Below are 13,634 nucleotides of genomic sequence, written 5' to 3' on the forward strand. Positions count from 1 at the left end.
AGCTCCACCCACTAACTCCACTACTACTTTATTATATACCATCAGTCACCTTGTTTACAGCCTGGCATCATTTCATGGACACACAATCGATCTATGTCTATAAGTTATCTTATGTATTTACTTCCTGTTTATTTTTTATTATTACTGTTAGTTCTTTATCTTTTGTGTTTTTTACTGTGCTGCATCTGATCCAGAGTAACAACCGTATTGTTCTCCTTACACTCGTGTACAGAATACAGCATTGAATGGAAAATTTCATCTCCAATGTAGACAAATGAAAAGTTCAAGTGGAACAGTTTTGGTGTAGAAGATGGTTCCATGTGCATTAGGATGATCCTTCCCGGACCTGAGCAAAGCTCATACTTTAGTGAAAGATGAGGCCATGTTGGAGACGAAATAGTAAGCTGAAGCTTGAGGTGTTCTCTGATGTATGTGAGAGACCATTCTGCAGTATATTGAAAAAGACCTAATCAGAATTTCCAGTTATTAGAAGATTGGTGTTTATGTGATCTTACTGCTCGTAAGCTGGAATTTATGTTTTCAAAGCAGTGACTACATTTCAGAAGTAATTGAATCCTATGTAATTCTCAACATTCCCAGTCCTGATGGTCAGTCATCAAACCTGAAATTTAATTCTACTTTTCCCTCCATAAATATTACCTGATCCATCAAGTATCTCCAGTGTTTTCCCTACATTTCTTTTGATTACTACTATCTTTCACGCTTCATTGGTAAGGCTCTGGAAATGCATTTTGCAATGAAGAGCAAATTAACAAACTGTCTGGAAATACTTGCAATGTAAATGAAAAATTCAAATAAGACTCAATGACAAAACGTCACTTTTCGCTTACTCGGTGAATGAAGCAGACTGATCTACACAGTGCAATCTTGATAAATAAGCAATTTGCCAAGAGTTTTCACACTCGGATGCAAGCCAAGACTGTCAAACGAATACCCTTCTTTTAATTGGACTGCAATTGGAAACAGTTCACTTCACCAGTGCTTTATTCACCCACTTAAAGTTTTGTTGGTTTCTTTTACTTAGGTAAGTTCTAATACTTACTTCCTAAGGACAGCAATCTCATTTTCAATGCTGTTCTCTTTCCCCTCCAAAGCCTTCTTGGGAATACACTTTATGGCCACCAGTTTCTGGGTCTGCCTCTCCTCAGCCAGGACCACTTCAGAGAAGGCGCCTCTGAAATTGAAAGATGGCAGAAACATTAGTTTTTTTCTTGCACAGTGTTGATTTTTTGAAGAACCTATCCAGTGAAGCTGCTTAGCATGGGACCGCCATTCAATCACGTAGTGTGAATACATCGATACCAAACTAATGGAAGATGTTTGACACTATTACTAATGTTGTGGAGCAAAGAATTACTCCGACATATTCACTCACAAGTTAGGCAGAAGAGTGGACTGTTTGACTTAGTAACATTATTCTAAATATTCTCTCCAATTATACAAAAGAGTAAAGATTAAAAATTAGCTTTATTTGTCAAATCTACATTGAAACGTGGCATTGTGTATGCTGGCCATGAAGTTCTAAACTCAAACAAGTTTAACTTCAGCCCTGTCCAATCTGGCTAGCTACCCTCATTAAGGGGAGGTTATACTGACTCTTGAAAGACTAGTTCACCTCCCTGTCTTTCCTCCACTGCACGTTTAGCTAATAATGCCCACTATTTGTGGGTTGGGCTCCTCCTCTCTACCAAGTAGGAGATGCTTCGAGCTATAAAGTAGTTCAAGCAGACACAGTTTATTTTTAGAGATATACATTTAAATCCAGACAAAATCCTTAAAACACATTTAAAACTCACAGAGGATTTCTACCTTACAAAAGATTTCCAAATTTCAAACAATTTCTAACCCACAAAGATGTCCAAAACACAGGTACAATTCCCATAAGCTACAATAATGCATCAACAAGTTACAGAGGGACAAATCATCCATCACAGAAACTGAAGGCAGTGGAATGGATCCGAATTCACCTGTCTTTCTGTCATTCTTTCTGATGTTCTTTAACCATTCCTAACAAGCCTGACAGCCCTCTTACATTCATACCACCTTTCTGCCACTTGTGTGACTACACATATGTGAAATTTTTCAGATAAATTTTCACAAAGTTAGTCTAAAAGCTTTTGTGAACAGAAATTCCTAGATACAATTAATATTGTGAAGCTGACTCTCTTCAATACACAGACTATTTTCAGATCATCTATTTAACATGTCATGTGATAGTATCAATCTGGTCTGCAAGTTTGCTTAAATTGAACAACTAGTCAGCATTGTCCTATTTGAAGCAGGCCATTAACATAACCCCATTGTCTTGCACTGCATCTGCTGAGCAGCCAGCCCCACATTGTTCTGCAGACAGTGCTGTTTATTTGCAAAATTGTCTTTTTGATTTCAGACTAATTATTGCTTTCCACTTCAATTAAAAATTGATTGGCTTCAATTTATGACAAGAAGTTTAACAAAGAATATTGATAGTAAGTTTAACTTACTCAAAACAACTTTTTGATCTCTACAAGTGTCAGTGGGTATGTGAGAAAGTTGAGCCTGGCCTCTTGACCCTGGACAACGAATATGCATCACAAATATACCTGCATCATTGTGAGATGAGCATGTCCTTTGTATCAAATTGTGTCAAGTCCAAGGATGGGCTGGGGACAGCCCACACGTGTCACCGTGTTTCTGGTGCCCACATCTTACTAACCCTAACCTGTACACCTTTGGAATGTAAGAGGAGACTGGAGCGCCCAGAGGCTACCCCCATGCTCACAGGTGAACATACAAACTCCTTCCAGACAGTGCGGGAATTGAACCCACATCGGAGGTCACTAGTTCTGTAAAGTGTTGTGCTCTCCACTAAGCTGCTATTGAACTTGCCACTCCCACCCTGAATGTATGTCCCTTGCATCAGGCATTCTTATACATGTTTGGACATTCTGTGCACGAACCCCGAGCTGATCACTCACTCCTGAGGTCATTGTCCCTACATGAATAGTTCATGTGAAAATCCCGTTCCTGAACAGGCTTCATCAAGGAAGGATGTGCTTGCACCTTTCAGGCCACTAATTACCATGGAGACAACCTTGTAGGGCATTTAGCAGCTATTGTAATTACTATGGGAGTTGCCCTGCCCTGCACTGTTGTTGCAGCTGTGTCTGTTTCATGAGTCTAGTGTCAGGAATGCATGTGCACTGTCACCCACACCTTCCACCAACTGGCTGCTGACAGGCAGTAAAGCAATTGGGCAGAATTAGATTTGTCTAGTACTTTTGTCAACAGGATGTATGTCAAGCATAAGACCATAAGACACAGAAGCTGAGTTTGACCATTTGATCCATTAAGCCTTCTCCACCATTTCATTATGGCTGATCCATTACCCTCTTAACCCTATTCTCCTATCAACCTCCACCTTAAATGCACCCAGTGACCTGACTCCATGGCTACCTGTGGCAACAAATTCCATAGATTTATCAACCTCTGGCTAAAGAAATTCCTCCTCTTCTCTGTTCTAAAAGGACATCTCTCTAATTTGAGGCTGTGCTCTCTGGTCCTAGACTCCCTCACCAAAGGAACGCTGTCTTCACACTCACTTTATCAAGGTCTTCCAATATTTGATCGGTTTCAATGATATCCCCCTTCATTCTTCTAAATTCTAGCGAGTACAAGCCCAGAACCAGCAAAGGCTCCGTACACGTTAACCCTTTCATTCTTGCGAACCTCCTCAGAACCCTCTCCAATGTCAGCAAATAAGGGGCCCCAAACTCCTCGCAATACTCCGAGGCAGGCCTCACCAGTGCCTTACAACATAGAACATTACAGCTTGGTACAGGCCTTTTGCTCCACAATGTTCAGCTGACTTTTTAATTAATTGAACCCATTTTTCGTTCATCCATGTGCCAATATAAGAGGTTCTTAAATTCCCCTAATGTATCTGCCTTTACCATCACCCTGCAAGACATTCTCTGTGTAAGGAACTTACCTCTGACATCCTCCCTAAACTTCCCTCAAATCACCTTAAAATTATGTCCCCTCATTAACCATTTCAGCCCTGGGATAAAGTCTCCAACTATCAACTCAATCTGTCCTCTTATCATTTTATACACCTCTATCAAATCACCTTTCATCTTCCATCATTCCAAAGAGAAAAGCCCTAGTTTGCTGAACCTATCCTCACAAGTTATCCTCTGCACCCTCTCTAAAGCTTCTGCATCCTTCCGATAATGAGGCGACTGGACACAATACTGTTAGTGAGGTCTCATCAAGGTTTTATAGAGCTGCAACATTACCTCACAACCCTGAAACTCAATCCTACAACTAATGAGAGCCAACAGACCTTCTTACCCACCCTGTGCACTTGTAAAAATCCTCTCCATCGTCAAGAGTCATGCAGTGTTGAGTACTGGAACAGCTTACTTGGAAGCCCAGCTAGTTCTGAGTATAGATCTTCAGTGTTACAGCTGAGAACAGTGTTGTCAGGTTGCATAGCCTCTCCTGTCCAGTGATTTCCACAACATGTACTCCGGTTATGTGGTGGAGTCCACTTCCGATGTTCTCAATTAATGTCATTTTCTCCTATTGACATTAGACTACTGATAGATTAATGCCACACTGTACTAATCAATTTGTCAGTCAGCATAAATTTAATGTTTGTAATGTTAAAATGGGAAACTATTTTACGGTATGTTTCTATCCACTGCAGCAACTTGACCAAATCTAACCATCCTATCTGTATCTTACCTCTCCACCTTCTTCCATGACAGGAAGTAATATCTACAGCACAGCAGACTGTGATGTAAACATAACCATATATTGCAATGTAACTTTTTTAATATATATCAAAATAGACATTATTCATCGTACAAAATCTTTGCAAGAATATACTGTTATGACTTCTCATTCTTATATTCACATTCAATGCTTTCAGTTCTGTTCTATTACAGTGCTACACATCAACAGCACTGCTCCCACTTACATGGCTCCCTGGGGTGGTATACTGCGACAGTAATTGAGGGGCTTCCTCATCTAAGCCAGCCTCTTTCTCTGCAGTATCACAAGAACCTATACTGTAGTCCCCCCTCAGAGCCCCCCTGCGGCCTGAAATGTGCCGGCCATCAGCATTCCTCCTTGGACCGCCTGAGGCACTGCCAGAACAATTTCTGGGCAAACCAATGTACATCTTTCACCAAGCTGACGATCTGCCAGCGACTCTTGAAATAACTATACTTCCACTGAAGGTAGCAACCCATGCCGGGCTCCTGATATTCCGGTACCTCAGCCAAGGGTCTACCTCCAATATGGCCACTGTGGGTAGGTCTTCTCTGAGCTAGCTGTAACAAACTGCTTATCTAAATGCTTCAGATTAATCCTCCTTTAAACCAATCTAACCAATTTAATTTAATTTTTCACTAACTTGAAGCAACTGTGCTTCCTGCTTGAATCGTGGACCTGCCAGGAACAAATTATACCACTGTTACACCACGAAGCTGAGAGCAGAAAGAATTGTGTGATTATCTTTAAGTAAGAATTTAATTAATTCAAGGAAGGTTAAACTAATTTTAATATCAGTGCTTCGGGCAGTACAGAGCACACTTTCTCTTTCTTTTTTAAGTATCATGCCTTCAGAATTTGCAAAACTGCTTCTGAGAAGATAATCTCCTAAATTAAAGACAATGAAACCTGATACAAGGAATTCTCTGGAGACAGCTTATCTACTGATGACTATTATAGACCCACTGACTCTCATAGCTACCTGGAGTATGCCTCTTCCCACCCTTTTACACGTTGAAATGCCACCCCTTCTCTCATTTCCTCCATCTCTGTCATATCTGCTCTCAGGATGAGGCTTTTCATTCCAGAACGAAGTAGATGTCCTCCTTTTTCAAAGACAGGGGCTTCCCCTTGTGCACCATCAATGATGCCTCAACCACATCTCTCCCATTTTGCGCACGGCTGCCCTCATCCATCCTCCCACCACCCTACCAGGGATGGGATTCCTCTTGTCCTCACCTACCACCCCACTAGCCTTCACACCCAGCACATAACTCTCTGAAACTTCCACTATCTCCAACAGGATCCCACCACCAAGCACATCCTCCCCCCTCCCCACTTCCTGCTTTCCAGAGGGATCGCTCCCTAAGTGACTCCCTTGACCATTTGGCCCTCCCCACTGATCTCCCTCCTGGCACTTACCCTTGCAGTGGAACAAGTGCTATACCTGTCCCTATACCTCCTCCCTCACCACCATTCAGGGCCAAAACTGTCCTTCCAGGTGAGGCGACACGTCATCTGTTGAGGTCATATACCATATCCGGTGCTTCCAGCGTGGCCTCCTGTATATCAGGGAGACCTGACGTCCATTGGAAGACCACTTCACCAAACACCTACATTCCATCCACCAGAAAAAGCGCAATCTTCCACCTCCCATTCCGAAATGTCTACCCACAGCCTCTTCTACTGCCGTGATAAGGCCACACTCAGGTTGGAGGAGCAAAATGCTAATATTATTTTTGCACAGGAGACCCATATTAGGAGGGAGGATAATCAACACTTTTTTAGGTTCTGGAAAGGTCAACAATTCCACTCGAATTCTACCACCAAAATTAGGGGTGTATCTATTTTTATAGACCCTTCAATTTCGTTTACACATCATGAAATTATTTCTGATCCACAGGGCAGATTTCTGTTGATAACTGGTTCACTTTTTAATCGAAAAGTGGTTCTAGTTAATATTTATGCTCCAAACTTTGACTGCCCTGAATTTTTTAAACATTTATTTACTTCCCTTCCTAATCTAAATGAATATATGTTGATAATGGGTGGAGATTTCAATTGTTGTTTGAATCCTTCAATGGATAGATCTAAACCTATTCGAATTCTTCCGAATAGATCAGCCTCACTTATTAATTCTTTTATGGTTGATTCGGGAATTACTGAAATATGGTGGTTTTTGAACCCTAAAGATAAAGAATTTTCTTTTTTTTTTTCACATGTATATCACAGTTATTCTAGAATTGATTATTTTCTTATTGATCATCATTTATTAACAGATGTTATTGATTGTAAATATGATTCTATTGCTATTTCAGATCATGCACCTTTGAAGTTATCTATCAAGATTTCGGACTTTTCTAATAATACTAGATCTTGGAGACTTAACGCTACTTTGCTTCAAGATCCAGAATTCATCACCTACATAAAACAGCAAATTGACTTGTTTTTCTCAACAAACTATACAGAAGAGATTGACAGAGGAATACTTTGGGATTCTTTTAAGGCTTTTATCCGTGGACAAATTATCTCATATTCTGTCGGTAAAAGAAAACAAAGATATTTAGATATTGCTTTATTAGTGGATAAAATTAAAGAAATTGATAAGATTTATTCCGTGACTCCTACCAAAGAACTTTATAAGAAAAGAGTTGAGCTTCAAATGGAGCATAGCTTATTATTATCTTCTTCAATTGAGAATCAATTAATTAGGACCAGGGCCCAATTTTATATCCATAGTGATCGAACTGGTAAATTATTAGCTAACCAATTAAAAGCTATTTCGACTAAGCGACAAATTATTAAAATTCGTAAACAAGACGGCAATCTGACTACTGATTATAAAGAAATCAATAACACTTTTCAAGATTTTTATAAATCTTTATATCAATCAGAATTTGACAGCGATCTGTCCATGATGGATAACTTTTTTAACAATTTGAATATTCCCAAACTGACAGATGAAGATCGTAGCTTGTTTGATGCTCCTATCTCTATGGCCGAAGTAGGAGAGGCTATCTCATCAATGAATTCAGGGAAAGCTCCTGGTCCTGATGGTTATATTATAGAATTTTTTAAAACTTTTTCTTCTTTGCTTTCCCCTTGGCTATGTGAAATTTTTAAGGAAGCATTTGTTAAGAAGAGATTACCTCAGTCTTTTTATGAAGCTACTATTTCTTTAATTCTTAAAAAAGATAAGGATCCCACTCTATGTGCATCTTATCGCCCTATATCACTATTAAATGTAGATTCTAAGATTCTTACAAAAATTTTAGCCATTAGGTTAGAAAAGGTACTATCACAGATTATTTCAGAAGACCAAACTGGTTTTATTAGGAATCGGTATTCCTTTTATATCATAAACCTGTTGCTTCTGTTCTTACAAATAATTACAGATCTTCTTTTTTTCAATTATCTCGTGGTACGAGACAAGGTTGTCCCTTAAGTCCTTTATTGTTTAATATTGCATTAGAACCTTTAGCCATTGCTATTCGTGAATCTCCTAATATTTTTGGTATTACCCATAATGAGAAATTATACAAGTTATCATTTTATGCTGATGACTTGTTGTTATATATTTCTGATCCTGACAGGTCTATTCCCGCTATTTTATCCTTGTTGGCTCAATTTGGTAGTTCTTCTGGTTACAAACTAAACTTGGATAAGAGTGATTTATTCCCTTTAAACGCACAAACTTTATTGAATGAAAGGACACCATTTAAAGTTGTTGATGATAACTTTATCTATTTAGGTATAAAAATTACTAAGAAATATAAAGATTTATTTACATTGAATTTTCTACCTATGCTTTATCAAATTCAACAACTTACTACAAGATGGTCTCCCTTATCCTTATCATTAGTTGGTCGGATTAATGCTATTAAAATGATGATTCTACCGAAATTTTTATATTTATTTCAAGCTTTACCAATTTTTATTCCTAAATCTTTTTTTGATAACATTGATTCAAAAATTTCTTCATTTGTGTGGCAAAATAAAAATCCCAGGTTAAGTAAAAGGCAATTACAAAAATCTAAAAAAGATGGTGGTTTAGCTCTACCTAAGTTTAGATTTTACTATTGGGCGAATAATATTCGTAACTTAATATATTGGAAATTAGATTTGGATTCACCATTGTGCCCACAGTGGGTAAATTTAGAATGCAATGAGGCACAGGGATATTCTCTATTCTCCGTTCAGGGTTCTTCTCTTTCTGCCGATTTAGTTAAATTCAATAAACAGATATCCAACGCTGTTGTCAAACATACATTACGAATTTGGTCTCAATTTCATAAATTTTTTACTCTGAAAAACTTTGTTCTTGATAGCCCTATTTTACTTAATTTTTTTTTCAAACCTTCTTTGACAGATCAAGCCTTTAGCATATGGAAAAGGAAAGGTATAAAATGCTTTCGTGATCTCTTCTTTGAAGGTAGTTTGATGTCTTTCGACCAACTTTCCAACAAATTTGAGTTACCTAAATCTAACTTTTTTAGATATTTACAAATTAGAAATTTTTTACATAAAATTCTACCATCCTTCCCCAATTCAACTTCAATGGACTTTTTAGGTATGATTTTTACCTTAAATCCCTATCAGAAGGGATTAGTGGCTTTTATTTATAATATGATTATGAAGATACAACCAGAAATATCAGGTAGAATTAAACAAGAATGGGAAAAAGAACTTCAATATAATATATCAATAGAAAAATGGGAAAAAATTTTACAAATGGTTAATTCTTCTTCTATATGTTCTAAACATGCTTTAATACAATTTAAAATTGTACATAGAGCTCATATGTCTAAAGATAAGCTTGCTCAATTCTATTCTCATATTAACCCTCAATGTGACAGATGTCATTCAGATGTGGCTTCATTGACCCACATGTTTTGGTCATGTCCCACTTTACATAACTATTGGAAGGACATATTTGCTACCATTTCCTCAATTTGGAATATCGATTTACAGCCTCATTTTATTACTGCAATTTTTGGTATACCAAATGAGGATGGTAATCAGTTTTCCCCTTCAATTAGATGAATGATTGCTTTTGTAACATTAATGGCCAGAAGGTCTATATTACAAAATTGGAAAGAAGTAAATCCTCCTACCACGTTCCAGTGGTTCTCTCAAACTATTTCTTTTCTGAGTTTGGAAAAAATTAGAAGCACTATTTTTGACTCATCAATTAAATTTGAAGAAACTTGGGGACCGTTCATTCGACATTTTCATATGAATTAATTTGGCATCTTCCAGACCTTCTCTTTACTTATTCTTGTTCAGGTATGGAGTTCCGGAGTTTTTGGCACTATCATATACAAATAAACTGTTATTATTGCCCATGTTAGTTTAGTTTAGTATTTTTTTATATTTTTTGCCTGTATTTTTATAATTTTTTCTTTTTCTTTTGATGATTATTTTTATTTTTTTCATATAATTATTATAGACTTGATTGATAATGTACTATGTTTTTCAGTTGATATTTTAATAGGATATTGTTATCCTACTATTAATTCAATTTCAAGTCTTATGCATTTATAACCTATTTATTATTATATTATGTTTTTTTTATATATGAAATTCAATAAAAAGATTGAAAAAGAAAGGTTGGAGGAGCAACACCTTGTATTCTGTCCGGTGTGTCTCCAACCTGATGGCATGAATACTGATTTCTCAAACTTCCGGTAATGCCCCCAACCCCACCCTCCTCTCCATTCCCCATCCCCTTTTCCCCCTCTCACCTTATCTCCTTGCCTGCCCATCGCCTTCCTCTGGTTCTCCTCCCTCCTTTTTCATTCCTCCATGGCCTTAGGTCTTCTCCTATCAGATTCCCCTTCTCCAGCCTTGTATCTCCTTCAACAGTCAACTTCCCAGCTCTACTTCACCATTCCCCCCCACCACCGTTTCACCTATCACCCGGTGTTTCTTCCTCCCCTCTCCCCACCTTCTTACTCCGATACGTCATCTTTTTTCTCTCCAGTCCTGATGGAGGGTCTCGGCCTGAAACTTTGACTGTACTCTTTTCATTAGATGTTGCCTGGCCTGCTGAGTTCTTCGAGTATTTTGTTGGTCTACAAGGAATTCTGGTGCCTACAACTGCCTTAAGTGTACAAGGAACTCTAATTATCTCATTGTTTTAAAGCATTAGTACTGAACACACCTTCCAAAATAAACAACCACACAGTGACAACCGACCACGGGCATGGACTCTCTGACGATACAGCCCATTTACACATCAACTCTTCATAGCATTATATTTACTAAAACAACATGTTTCTTCAATTCTAATCTTCACTGTGTATTTTACAAAATAATGCATTGACTTGTTAGAAGTGCAGTGTGGAATAGGCCTTTCTGGCCTCAAGCCACACCACCCAGTGACCCCAACGACCTCAATGTACTCACAGGACAGCTTACAGTGACCAATTAAAGGTATGTCTTTGGACTGCGGGAGGAAACCAGAGCACTCGGAGGAAACCCACGCATTCCACGGGGAGGACATACACGCTCCTTACAGAGAATGCCGGATTTGAACTATGAACCCTGACACAGCGTGGCGCTAACCGCTACACTAACTGTCCCGTGTGAGGGTGACCCTCTGCAGCTCGTTCACATCCCGTGTGAGTGTGACCCTCTGCGGCTCGTTCACATCCCGTGTGAGTGTGACCCTCTGCAGCTCATTCACATCCCATGTCCTGTGTCAGTGTGACCCTCTGCAGCTCGTTCACATCCTGTGTCCCGTGTGAGTGTGACCCTCTGCGGCTCGTTCACATCCCGTGTGAGTGTGACCCTCTGCAGCTCATTCACATCCCGTGTCCCGTGTGAGTGTGACCCTCTGCAGCTCATTCACATCCCGTGTCCCGTGTGAGTGTGACCCTCTGCAGCTCATTCACATCCCGTGTCCTGTTTGAGTGTGACCCTCTGCAGCTCGTTCACATCCCGTGCCCCGTGTGAGTGTGACCCTCCGCAGTTCATTCACATCCCGTGTCCCGTGTGAGTGTGACCCTCTGCAGCTCGTTCACATCCCGTGTCCCGTGTGAGTGTGACCCTCTGCAGCTCGTTCACATCCTGTGTCCCGTGTGAGTGTGACCCTCTGCAGCTCGTTCACATCCCGTGTCCCGTGTGAGTGTGACCCTCTGCAGCTCATTCACATCCCGTGTCCCGTGTGAGTGTGACCCTCTGCAGCTCATTCACATCCCGTGTCCCGTGTGAGTGTGACCCTCTGCAGCTCATTCACATCCCGTGTCCTGTTTGAGTGTGACCCTCTGCAGCTCGTTCACATCCCGTGTGAGTGTGACCCTCTGCAGCTCGTTCACATCCCGTGCCCCGTGTGAGTGTGACCCTCCGCAGTTCATTCACATCCCGTGTCCCGTGTGAGTGTGACCCTCTGCAGCTCGTTCACATCCCGTGTCCCGTGTGAGTGTGACCCTCTGCAGCTCGTTCACATCCCGTGTCCCGTGTGAGTGTGACCCCCTGCAACTCGTTCACATCCCGTGTCCCGTGTGAGTGTGACCCTCTGCAGCTCGTTCACATCCCGTGTCCCGTGTGAGTGTGACCCTCTGCAGCTCGTTCACATCCTGTGTCCCGTGTGAGTGTGACCCTCTGCAGCTCGTTCACATCCCGTGTCCCGTGTGAGTGTGACCCTCTGCAGCTCGTTCACATCCCGTGTCCCGTGTGTGTGTGACCGTCTGCAGCTCGTTCACATCCTGTGTCCCGTGTGAGTGTGACCCTCTGCAGCTCGTTCACATCCCGTGTGAGTGTGACCCTCTGCAGCTCGTTCACATCCCGTGTCCCGTGTGAGTGTGACCCTCTGCAGTTCATTCACATCCCGTGTCCAGTGTGAGTGTGACCCTCTGCAGCTCGTTCACATCCCGTGTGAGTGTGACCCTCTGCAGCTCGTTCACATCCCATGTCCCGTGTGAGTGTGACCCTCTGCAGCCCGTTCACATCCCGTCTGAGTGTGACCCTCTGCAGATCGTTCACATCCCGTGTCCCGTGTGAGTGTGACCCCCTGCAGTTCGTTCACATCCCGTGTCCCGTGTGAGTGTGACCCTCTGCAGCCCGCTCACATCCCGTGTGAGTGTGACCCTCTGCAGTTCGTTCACATCCCGTGTGTGACCCTCTGCAGCTCGTTCACATCCCGTGTCCCGTGTGAGTGTGACCCTCTGCAGCTCGTTCACATCCCGTGTCCCGTGTGAGTGTGACCCTCTGCAGCTCGTTCACATCCCGTGTCCCGTGTGAGTGTGACCCCCTGCAGCTTGTTCACATCCCGTGTCCCGTGTGAGTGTGACCCTCTGCAGTTCGTTCACATCCCGTGTCCCGTGTGAGTGTGACCCTCTGCAGCTCGTTCACATCCCGTGTCCCGTGTGAGTGTGACCCTCTGCAGCTCGTTCACGTCCCGTGTCCTGTGCAGGGGCAGGAGCAGACTTCCAGCCTCTCTAGCCTGCTCCAACTTTCAAAAAGGATGATGGCTGCTCTTTATCTTAGACAATTTTCCTGCCTCATTCTCCCATCTGTTGATTTTTCTCACATTTCAATCCCAGTTTTGACTGAAATCAATAACAAAACCTCCACAACTGATGGGAGAGAATTACAAACTAATTACCATTTCTTGAGTAAAACAATTTCTCATCATTTCAGTCCTAATTGGATTACCATTTATTTGTAAACACAAAATTCTGGAGGAACTCAGCAGACCAGGCAGCATCTATGTTAATGAATTAACAGTGATGCTTCAGGCCAAGAACCCTCTTTCGGACTTGAAAGAAAAGGAAAAGATGCCAGAATAAGAATGTGGGGAGAGGGGAAGGAGGACTTTCTAGAAGGTGACAGGCGAAGCCCGGTAGGTGGGA

At 41.2% G+C, this 13,634-nt stretch overlaps 1 protein-coding gene across 2 annotated transcripts in view; it reads right to left on the reverse strand.

The window, feature by feature from the left end:
• LOC132378048 (calcium/calmodulin-dependent protein kinase type 1-like) overlaps positions 1 to 13,634 on the reverse strand; it is a 236,646-nt gene that overhangs the window by 80,438 nt on the left and 142,574 nt on the right. For both annotated transcript variants that reach the window (XM_059944697.1, XM_059944696.1), the window contains exon 3: positions 1,064 to 1,195. In XM_059944697.1, the coding sequence (XP_059800680.1) occupies positions 1,064 to 1,195 (132 nt within the window). The remainder of the gene's footprint in view (positions 1 to 1,063; positions 1,196 to 13,634) is intronic.

Source organism: Hypanus sabinus, chromosome 19, assembly GCF_030144855.1.
Source record: "Hypanus sabinus isolate sHypSab1 chromosome 19, sHypSab1.hap1, whole genome shotgun sequence".
Taxonomy (NCBI): domain Eukaryota; kingdom Metazoa; phylum Chordata; class Chondrichthyes; order Myliobatiformes; family Dasyatidae; genus Hypanus; species Hypanus sabinus.